The following is an 11461-nucleotide window of genomic DNA, read 5'->3' on the forward strand; positions in this document are numbered from 1 at the left end:
GAGATGTGCAGAAATTACCTGGTAGGTGAGTTCCTTAATCCTCCTCTCATATTTCCTTATTCCTTTCTGAGTTTCGGCATTCTTCTTTTGCTCGATCTCAAGTTCTCCTTCCAACTCTCTCACCTGGTAAGAGCATAAATCGAAAGGATGATACCCGGTGTACGGTTTATCATCAATGGATGTTGGCATTGCATATTGTATTGAGGCATTTCGACTTGTAAATGTAGAAATGCCTATAAAAAGGTTTTACCACCAAAGATACATGGCATTCTGAGTAATCACAAATCAGGTTTGTGGGGACCAATCCCGAGAACAGGCATGTCAAGTCCTTGATGGCAGGACCCTTTTAACAGTGTAAATGCGTACAACACCTGAGAAGGGTCATCTCTTCAAGATTCTTGTAGCATGTTGTGTCAATAATAGTGACTTCTTGAAAATTCACTGTTCTAGAGTTTGACTCTCATAGGACTTATGTTTCATCCTTGGGACTGGTTCGCATGCCAGAGAGCATAACTGAAACCAGACAGACCCCATTAAAGTCAATGGGGTTTGTTCGGTTCTGTCACAGGATGGATATGTTCCAGTCATGGATTGTTTTTCTGCTCTCGTGACGGAACATGAAAACAGAATTCATAAATGGGGCAACCATAAGATGATTCTCAAAATCTCAATTACATGCTGCGCCAAAAATCTGCACGATTTTTAGGAGGTGCTGTAGATTTTCAAAGTGCACCATGCTGTATCGAATACAGATTTGGTCCTTTTCAAATGAAAAGGAAATAGATAGCGCTTTAATAACTTTTAGCTCTTTTAGAAGACCAAAATCATGGATGTTTTTAACATAGTATGTAAGGCCAAAAAAAGACGTGTCCATCCTATTACCCCTGAATGTTGATGCAGAGGAAGGCAAAAAACTCCAATCAGGTAGAAGCCAATTTTCCCCATTTAAGGGGGAAAAAAAATTCTTCTGGACTTCAATCTGGCAATCGGAGAAATCCTGGATCAACAACCCCTTCTGAAGTTATGAATGATTATTATTTTAGGATGTTCCTTGCAAACATCTGCAACGTAACAGTGTATGAACGCTGCTATCTCAAAACGTAATAAGCATAAACTTTCCTTAACAAGATCCGTACCTTTGCTTCAAGTTTTTGGATCTGTTTCTTCCCGCCTTTCAAAGCTATTTGTTCAGCTTCATCTAGACGCATCTGCAGATCTTTGATGGTTTGTTCCATATTCTTCTTCATCCTCTCAAGGTGGGCGCTGGTGTCTTGTTCTTTCTTCAGCTCCTCTGCCATCATTGCTGCCTATGTGGGTGGCATATAGAGCCTGTTAGAACATTCTTGTTCACATAAAACCCCTAGTTCTATCATTTTTGTATGGTCATAATTCATAGAAACAATCTTCTGTAGTGTAAGTAAACATTTCACATGATAATCTGAGGCAGTGTAAACTGATCAACCAAAATATGTTCCATAGTGCTTGTATAATATACTAGAACTAAAAATGAGCTATTTCTTACATCAGTGATGGCTTTCTTGGCTTTCTCTTCAGCGTTCCGACATTCCTGGACAGCTTCTTCTACTTCAGTGGTCAACTGTGAGATATCGGCATCCAACTTCTTCTTCTGATTAATAAGGCCGGTGTTCTGGTAGGTAATACAGAAGGTAGATATGTTACTCTTATCGTTTATGCTATTTTTAAACATAAAAATATGGGTTTAAGTCAATGGTTCTTTGTTAGGATCTTTGGTCAATCATTAATGTAGTCTAGGCACAGAACAGAAATTGATGTAAGTGGCACCATATTAAGAATTTACACTATCGGAAAAAAAAAAAGAATATACTATTGTCTCAAGTGGCTGTCTGCTCTTTACCAAGCAGTGTCTGTTTAGTCATCATTTAGCGCACCTGTGAGTGCAGAAGGTTGACCCTCTCGGTAGCCTCCAGTAGTTCTTGCTCTGCCAGTTTCCTTCCCCTCTCAGCCTGTTCCAGCGCTGCCCGCAATTCCTCTACTTCAGCCATCAGCAGATTATTACGTCTCTCAAGGGCTGCAGCTTGTTCCTTTAAGTCATCGTTGTGCCGAAGGGTGTCATCCAGCTCGATCTGCAGATCCTGTGAGACAAATATAAAAGACGCATTTCTCTTAATAGGTTTTTCAATCTTTTGATATTTAAATGATCAATTATGGAACACAATTTAGTAGTCTGACTTATCAATAATTACATTTTATACCGTATATCTTTCAGAAAAGTGAGCAAATGATAAATTTCTGACCTTTATCTGAGACTGTAAGTGTCGGACCATTTTCTGGGACTCTGCCGCCTGGCGATTGGCGTGATTGAGTTGGATCTCCATTTCATTCAGATCTCCTTCCATTTTCTTCTTCAGTCGAATAGCCTCATTCCTGGCTTTGGCTTCTGCATCCAGACTTGCCTGCATGGACTCCATAGCACGCTGGTGATTACGCCTACGTAAATCAAAGAGTTGTTAAAATAGGTATTTATGTTTTGTAAACTGTAAATGCAATTAATGACGTAGATGAAAAGTCACTGACATATCTGAAGCATTATATTCCTTGTATGTTCATTTATGATTTAAAGGAGTAAACTTAAAAAGATTGTCTAAGGAAATAGGGTTTTGGTTTTTTTCCTAACAGCATCACTTCTGTCCCCATGATCTGTGTCCGTATTGCTGCTCTGCTCCATTCAATTGATTATGGCTGAGTCGCAATACTAGACAGTCTTTGAAAAGGAGTGATTTTTTTTTTTTTTCCTCTCCAACAATATTTTTAATATGCAGACCGGGAGGCTTGCCCTTCAAAAGTTCCAAACACCTACACAACAATATGAGCTACAGCATTAAGGATTAATTGTAGACTTCCATTGAAGGAGAACTCACCACCTCCTGTGGTAACCTGTTCCACTCATTGATCACCCTCACTTTCTAATATCTAATTTGTGTCTCCTCCCTTCCAGTTTCATCCCATTGCTTCTAGTCTTTCTTTGTACAAATGAGAATAGGGCTGATCCCTCTGTACTGTGACAGCCCTTCAGATATTTGTAGACAGCTATTAGGTCTCCTCTCAGCCTTCTTTTTTGCAAGCTAAACACTCCCAGATCCTTTAATGATTCTTCATAGAACATTGTTTTCAGACCGCTCACCATCTTTTTAACTCAGCAGTTAGCCTCACCTGAGATTTTCTATCTCTTCATCCTTTTCTGCCAGTTTCCTGTCCACATCAGCTTTAATCTGAGACAACTCAAGTTGAATGCGCAAGGTCTTACTCTCTTCATGTTCCAAAGCTCCCTGTAAAGCATTACTATATTATCAGGACCAGAACAGAAGTGCAATCCAATACATGTTCTAACTCTAAGTAAACTGATCAATCAAGGTAGAAGTCTACTCTTGTATTCATATTCACCTCGGCTTCTTCAAGAGCTGCTTGAATTTCGCTCTTCTCACTTTCTAGGGACTTTTTCACCTTTTCAAGTTCATGAATAGTTTTGCTACTGGAACTGATTTGATCGGTGAGATCAGCAATCTCCTCTGGAGTAGAGAAAGAGATAATTATTGCAAGAAGCTGTAGTTGTAACAGTGAATATGGTAAATATTAAAAGAGTTTCATTGTAGAAAGCAGGGACGGATTGGTTTTAAAATGAGTTTAAAGGGTTTTTCCTCATGCCTTATTGGGGCATATGGAAGTCACAGAGGGACTAGTTTGGAACGCCCTCTGAGCCGCAACGGAGCATTGGATTGAATAGCAATAGTACATTTCCTCTGTGTCGGCTACTAAAGGTGTAATGTGCAGCCAAAAGCAACTTTTTGAACAAAATCAGCCACTTGCTGTTGATGTTGCAGCTCTCTCTGTGGTGAGCTAACCACTTTAGGCTCATGTCATGATCTTTTTGTGGACTTGCCTTGCAGATTTTTGTTCTCCCGTTTCATTGTCTCTAGATTGTCTAGAGACTCCTCATATGCATTCTTCAGCTTGAAGAGCTCAGTGCTCAGGCTGCGGGACTCTTTTTGGGATGCCTCCAGCTCAGCTTGGGTCTCCTCGTATTTCTGCTTCCATTCTGTCAGGATCCGGTCAAAGTTTCTTTGCTTCTTATCTAATGCTGCAGCAGCAGAGTTAGCCCTCTCTAAGTCAATAACCAAGTCTTCAATTTCAGTCTGGAGTCGATGCTTGGTCTTTTCCAGTGAAGAACACTTTGCATTAGCAGCTTCTATTGCTTCCTCAGCATCCTGAAGACGTGCTGCTAGCTTCTTCCTGACAAAGGGAGCAAAATAAGTCTATATTACATAACTGTCTGAACATAAATGAAGTTCTTGGCAAAGTGAGATTGAATTAAAACATACTTGGCATCTTCCAGCTCTTCTGTCCTCTGAATGGCATCGGTTTCATACTTGTTCCTCCACTGAGCTACCTCGGCATTTGCCTTTGATAGAGACCTCTGCAATTCTGCTTTGGCCTCCTGCTCCTCTTCGTATTGCTCTCGCATAAGATCACAGTCGTGACGGGATGCTTGTAGTGCATGTGCTAGTGCATTTTTTGACTGAAAGACACAAGTGGGCTTTACTGTAGCAATTTTGTTATGATGTCCTTAAAAGGATCTAAAAGTCTTTGCTGTCCGCATCACATCCTTACCTTTGTCTCCTCTTCCAGTTGCCTTTTCAGCTCCTCAATGCTCTGAGTGAAAGAAGCCTTCCCTCTGCTCAGTTGGTTGACAAGAGACTCCTTTTCCTCTAGAAGGCGGGAGAATTCTCCTAACGAGCCATATGGATAGAAGAAATATTAGCTTTCAGGTATAAAGTGCCTGTGCACCCCATTTTTCATTTCAGCTTTAAGAACTATGAATGGTTTATGTATTTTATCCCATTTAACCCCTTTAAGACCTGATATTTTTGTTGTTTTTTTCATCCTTGTGTTTCAAGATTTTTATTTTTTTTCCATCAACATAGCTGTATGAGATTTTTTTTTTTTTTAAGGACAAGTTGTATTTTTCAATGGTACTATTTAATGTACCATATAATGTATTAAATAACTTATTGAAAAACTTTCAAAAAACGTTTAAATATGGTGAACTAGAAAAAAAAAAAAAAGAATTGAACCCCTCCTTGCCTAGCTGTATGCAGTGGCCAGCGGTGCAGAAATAGCCAAGCAGGATGTGCTATACTGTTTCCGTAAGTCCCATTCAATCCCAGCCTCCTCATACATTTCGACCATGAGTCCCATTCAATCCCAGCCTCCTCATACATCTCGACCATGAGTCCCATTCAATCCCAGCCTCCTCATACATCTCGACCATGAGTCCCATTCAATCCCAGCCTGCTCATACATCTCGACCATGAGTCCCATTCAATCCCAGCCTCCTCATACATCTCGACCATGAGTCCCATTCAATCCCAGCCTCCTCATACATCTCGACCATGAGTCCCATTCAATCCCAGCCGCCTCGTACATCTCGACCATGAGTCCCATTCAATCCCAGCCTCCTCGTACATCTCGACCATGAGTCCCATTCAATCCCAGCCTACTCCTACATCTCGAACCATGAGTCCCATTCAATCCCAGCCTACTCCTACATCTCGACCATGAGTCCCATTCAATCCCAGCTCCTCATACATCTCTACCATGAGTCCCATTCAATCCCAGCCTCCGCCTACATCTCTACCATGAGTCCCATTCAATCCCAGCCTGCTCGTACATCTCGACCATGAGTCCCATTCAATCCCAGCCTCCTCGTACATCTCGACCATGAGTCCCATTCAATCCCAGCCTACTCCTACATCTCGACCATGAGTCCCATTCAATCCCAGCCTCCTCCTACATCTCGACCATGAGTCCCATTCAATCCCAGCCTCCTCCTACATCTCGACCATGATCGGCAAAAGTGGGAATAGAACTTTCATGATTAGAAATAATGTTACATTTGGATTATTCCTTTTACTATCATCTCACCATTCTCCGTCTGTAGTCTTGCTCTGTGCAAGGACATATCTGCTAATTGTCGTTGCAGTTCATCTACTTTGCATTTTGCTTCACTTAGTTGGTCCTCATACGTCCGACACAACTTCTCTGCATTCCCCTACAATTCAACATAAAGTTCTAGATTGTGTAGATGTTTCCTTTATACTCAGAAGATCATCAGTGATTCTTATATCTGCTCAGCTCAAACCAAGAAAAATATCTAACCTTGTTTTTTAAGAGTTGTTCAATGTTGGAAGAGAAGTCATCCAGTTCCATCTTCATCTCACTTTTCTCTTTCTCCAGTTTTTGCTTCACCCGCTGCAGGCTGTCAATCTGTTCCCCAAGTTCAGCCACGCTGTCTGCATGCTTCTTGCGCAGACCAGCAGCGGTTGCTTCGTGGTGAAGTGTGGCTTCTTCCAGATCCCTGCGTAACTTCAAAAATTCAGCTTCCCTCTTCTTGTTCATCTCAATCTGAACAGATGTGGCCCCACCAGCTTCTTCCAGACGCTCACTTAATTCCTCTAGTTCTTTAGCTACCTCGGAGCGCTGTTTCTCCACCTTTGCTCGGGTGGCTCTTTCTGCTTCCAATTCCTCTTCAAGTTCTTCAATACGTGCCTATGGATGTGGGAAAATTAAAACAGTTAGAACTGATTCACGGGAGCTGGATTTACAATTATGCCCTCTCTACCCCCTTGGCTCTTCACCTGGACCCCAACATGTACACACTTAGGCAAATTCCAGGCAAGATCTGCATCTGCTACCCAGAGATCTTGCCTCACAATTGATCATATGCACAACTTGATCTGCAACAAAGCCTACCAGAACACAGATTTATATGATCTGAATTTTAATACTACTTGCCGAACACAAGTTAGGTTTTATTCACATCCACTTCACTGGTTTCCATTAAAAACTGGATGAAATAGTGCTTTATGCTGCGTTATTTCATCCTATAAAATGCCGGAAGCCCAGCTGGAAACTGAACCGACCCCATTGTAGTCAGTGGGATCCGTTCGGTGCCGTTCGATTCTGTCATAAGACGGATCCTTTTGGCCAGGATGGGGTCAGCTTCCTACTCTCTGAAAAGAGCAAGAAAACTGAAACGCCCAGCGAAGGTGTGAATGAGTCCTTAAACAAATTTTTACTGATAAATTCACAAAATTGCCAAATCACCTGAAGTTCTTTGATTTTCTTCTGTAACTGCGCACACATCATTTGTTCATCTTCAATCCTTGAGTTTAGCTGACTGATCTCAAAATCTTTCCTAAAGAACACAAGGTACAAGCCCAGGACGTCAATGATGCAGATTTACTACCTACCAACAAAGCCTCAAAGTAATCAATAAATCAGTTTATTAACACATGACATATTTGAATTCAGATTGCAGTGTTCTATAGTAGAGAGTATGACCAAGTCAGTGACAGAATAATACTTTAGGTTGTGAACTAGTGTTAATGGCCAAGGCTCTGCTCAGGAATTATTTTTAGGACTATGTCGATTGTAGAGCATATAGTTGCATACGTCATCCACAGACTCCAATGCGACAGAAGGAAAAATGAAAGGTATGCATACCAAAAGGTTTGGGCCCATTGTGGGTTATGGATGAGCTACGCATATATGCCAGGAGAAATTCCAATTCTATACTAGGAAAGTAGTGAACATAGCCTTAATTATATGCATTGTCAACTTTAAGGAGAATTTACCATTTACAGTTTACAATAGTTACGGTTTTATTCAGTGTTTTGCTGACAAACAATTGGGGGCTCGTTCCTACCCGCATCTACACCCCTGTTAGAGACTTCTGTTTTTTTGTTCCGTTTTGGAGCAGAGAAAGAGAATTAAACATTTCTTTTCCCGAGTCCTTAGTCAGCTAAACTGTAATAACTGATACACTGGTTATGCCACTTATGGTGTCCACCAGGCACCTAATAATGCACTGCTTACTTTTTCAGTTTCTCTTCCAACTGTTGTTTGTCATTCTCTAGATCCATGACAGACTCCTGGGTGAGCTTCAGATCTCCCTCCAGCTTTCGCTTTGCACGCTCTAGATCCATTCGTAATTTTTTCTCTTGTTCCAAAGACCCTTCCAGCTGCAGACAGGTAAATTTATGTTGGCGTTTTATTAATGTGTTACGTCTGAGCAATGCTGATATGTCACTTATTTAATGTGTTTTTATTAAACATTTTTCGAATTAAACAGAATCTCCGTTCACATACAGGGTTTGCAGTAATAATCATACATTTATATTGAGCTGTCTATCAAATTGCATAGTACAGACGTTTTAGGATATACTTCCATCAGGAAGTCCAGTATTGCTTTTAGAATTACTTTCCTTTGGGTTTCTGCCCCAGTATGTGCGGAGGGGGGTAAGGGTGAAGGGAGGGGGGTGTGTGTGAGTGTAAGGTTAGGGGCCTTGCCGGTGATATGTCACTTAATCTATTTCTTAAAACTACTTACGTCATCCACTTGTTGCTCTAGCTTAGCTTTGGCCTTGGTGAGTGTGTTGACTTTGTCTTCTTCTCCCTGCAAGTCATCTAGAGCCTGCTGATGAGCTTCCTGGAGTGCCTTCTTCTCTTTGGTAAGCTTCGCAATAATTTCATCCAAAGCCGCCATCTCCTCAACAAGGTTCTTCACCTAATCATGTGTAGAAAGTAACCAGTTACCAAATGACTTAAAGATGGATGAGTGTTATATAATTTCAGAAATAGCTTATCCTAATCTTGCCTTGTTTTCTGTTGCATGTCTCTCCTTCTCTACTTTGGCCAGTGTAATTTCCAGGTCATCAATGTCCTTTTTAAGTTCTGCACACTCATCTTCAAGTTTTCTTTTCTTGGAAGTCATATCAGAATTCATCTCTTCCTCGTCTTCCAGTCTCTCATTTAACTCTTTCACTTTTGCCTCCAACTGAATCTTGGTTTTGATGAGGAGGTCACAGCGCTCCTCCGCATCTGCAAGATTGTCTTGCTCCTGTAAAAATATGGGCCGAGGCAATGGGATACATTAATCATATATGTAATGTTTAAACCAGACACAACTAACTGCCAACTACATAATGTAAAAATGTTTTCCCCCACGGCTATTGAATACAAATATGAAACAAAGTGAAGAATGATCCAAAGTTTCCATGCGTAAATGTGGTAACACAGTGTCGATAACTTACTGTTTGGAGCTGCAGACCCAAGTCATTCTTATCCTGGATCAGAGTAACCTGTCTCTCTTCCAACTCTTTCCTCTTGGCTTCAGATTTTTCCAACGCTTCCTTCAACTTCAGGAACTCTTCCTTCATATTAGCCATCTCTTTCTCTGTTTGAGCTGATTTCAGCAGAGGCTTAATCTTGAAGAAGAGCTTCATCCATGACCAGTTCTTAACACCATTGAAGGCTCTTATATTCCACTGGATTACCAGCAATGCATCCCTGGAGGTACAGTAGTTGAAATAATTATAAATATTTCTATTCTTGATCTACCATCACCAGAACTACAATGTAAGTCATAACTTATATACCTTCTTGCAATGATCTTCTGGTATTCGATCCTCATGAGTCTTCCCCGGCTTCTAGCCTGCAGCATGGTGATAATCTTAGCCAAACGTTCATCTCGCATCTCTTCTAGTTGACCGAGCAACCCAGCTTTGAAGAAGACCTTGTGAATAAAAATGTTTACAGACATCTATTTGTTGAGGACAATAGAGGTGCACATTTCGTTAGTCAATAAATACAACAATGGATAATTCACATTACCATTACAACCAATTATTGGCTTCAACAGTAACGTGCAATTCATGTGGACATCACCGCTGAGGCCAGTGAATGATGAATGGCATGTGACCCCTGTAGGGACTTCTGGGAACGGACAAGCAGCATAGAAAAAAAGTTGCCCGCGGTCTGATAGGCATTCTATCAAGCCATGCCATAGGCACAGCTTGATAGGCACTCTGCAATGGCAGCCCTGGGGCCTTTCAGAAGGCCCCCAGCTGCCATGTCAACCACACGGCAACCCGTGATCTCATCGCGGGGGTGCCATACGGCACCCCTAAACATCGCTCAGGGCACTTAAAGGGTTAACCGCTCCGATGAGCAGCATGGCTTATCGAGGCTGTTGTGGGTGGGTGTCGGCTGTAAGAAACAGCCGAAACTTGCGTTGTATGGAGGGGGATCAATTCCCCCCTCTCCCCCCCCTCCACCCTTCATACAAACCCCAGTACGGACTTACGAACAAATGCACTTATGAACAGCCTCCTGGAAAGGAACCTGTTCGTAAGTAGGGGACTATCTGTATACGTATTTGCACTCTTTTTTTTTTTTTTTTTAAATCAACGTGTTTTGGAAATGAAGATTTTTTGTAATTGGTTTTACTTAAAATTTTTTGATCGTTTTATTTCTTTGCCTGTGTTGTTTTCCAGGGCACTGCAAACTGGAGGACTGAAATCAAATTCTGTCAATCAGAGTAAACTGACAGTTCCTCCCCTACCCTGCTTTTCTGTTTTGCACATGTATCCATTGTCTTTCCCCTGAGCCATTACAGAGGGCTGTATGACAGTGCTGGGTGATGGTGGAGGAGATCAGGAGGACAGAGGGCTGTAATTCACTCCAGGTGAACTCTCTTCTCTTATTAGCATTATGGGGGAAAAGACCAGCAACTACTCAGAGAGAGGATGAGATAGATGGAGGGATAGCTGTGTAGTACTGAGTGGGTATGGTTATGCTACACAGCCTCTGAAAGAGGAGAAGGGAGGGGGAGCTAAGCTTATGCATGTTAATGAGAAAGTCCAGCTGATCAGTGCTGGAAATGCCCACAGGCTAAAAACTTGAATATAGGAGAGCCTGCAAACCAAGTGTGAGGCTTTTTAAATGCATGAAAAGGAAAACAATGCAAAAAAACAGATAAGTGCATCATTTTTTCTGCATGAAGATTTCCATAGCATTTAAATGAAAAGCTTATTCATGTTCAGAGATGGGTAGTGTTGATTGCGAAGACGTGTAGAATGGTTATGGCTGGTACCTTAGTGTGTCCAAACTTGTACTGTGTGTGATCAATGTCCAGAGAACCCAGTAGTTTTTCAGTGGCTTTTCTACTGTCAACAAATTTGTCTTCTGGGATAGCATTAGGATTGAGGATCCGATACCTGCAGAGAAAGTAAATTACAAACATTTTTTTCACTAATGTCAAATACTGAATTAATATCAACTTGAGTTGCTGAAAAGTCTGCCTTTATTTCTCTATAACATTTAGGGCTGTTTTTTATTATGTACCGTATTTTCCGGCATATAAGACAACGGGACGTGTAAGACGACTCCTGACTTTTCACCTTTTCACCTATATTTTGTTGACAAAGCATGAAGAGCTCGCTTACCTCTGCTTAAATTCTGCATATAGAAGTCTGTTCGGGTATCCTTTACGGCAAATTCTAATACCTTCCAGGACACCATTACACCTCAATTGATGAAGGACCATAAATGGATCCATGACACCTATAGAATAAAACAGACT

The 11461-nt window shown here is 41.3% G+C and overlaps 1 protein-coding gene across 2 annotated transcripts in view; it reads right to left on the bottom strand.

Annotated features, from left to right (window-relative positions):
• MYH7B (myosin heavy chain 7B) overlaps window positions 1-11461 on the bottom strand; it is a 48479-nt gene that overhangs the window by 6023 nt on the left and 30995 nt on the right. For both annotated transcript variants that reach the window (XM_066587678.1, XM_066587679.1), the window contains exons 21-40: window positions 11325-11442; window positions 10973-11096; window positions 9477-9613; window positions 9132-9387; window positions 8696-8938; window positions 8429-8605; window positions 7915-8060; window positions 7144-7234; window positions 6196-6585; window positions 5962-6088; window positions 4648-4766; window positions 4359-4555; window positions 3920-4269; window positions 3424-3548; window positions 3193-3308; window positions 2277-2469; window positions 1911-2114; window positions 1523-1648; window positions 1137-1307; window positions 19-123 (exon numbers count right to left, since the gene is read on the bottom strand). In XM_066587678.1, the coding sequence (XP_066443775.1) occupies window positions 19-123; window positions 1137-1307; window positions 1523-1648; window positions 1911-2114; window positions 2277-2469; window positions 3193-3308; window positions 3424-3548; window positions 3920-4269; window positions 4359-4555; window positions 4648-4766; window positions 5962-6088; window positions 6196-6585; window positions 7144-7234; window positions 7915-8060; window positions 8429-8605; window positions 8696-8938; window positions 9132-9387; window positions 9477-9613; window positions 10973-11096; window positions 11325-11442 (3515 nt within the window). The remainder of the gene's footprint in view (window positions 1-18; window positions 124-1136; window positions 1308-1522; window positions 1649-1910; window positions 2115-2276; window positions 2470-3192; window positions 3309-3423; window positions 3549-3919; window positions 4270-4358; window positions 4556-4647; window positions 4767-5961; window positions 6089-6195; window positions 6586-7143; window positions 7235-7914; window positions 8061-8428; window positions 8606-8695; window positions 8939-9131; window positions 9388-9476; window positions 9614-10972; window positions 11097-11324; window positions 11443-11461) is intronic.

Source organism: Eleutherodactylus coqui, chromosome 13, assembly GCF_035609145.1.
Source record: "Eleutherodactylus coqui strain aEleCoq1 chromosome 13, aEleCoq1.hap1, whole genome shotgun sequence".
Classification (NCBI taxonomy): domain Eukaryota; kingdom Metazoa; phylum Chordata; class Amphibia; order Anura; family Eleutherodactylidae; genus Eleutherodactylus; species Eleutherodactylus coqui.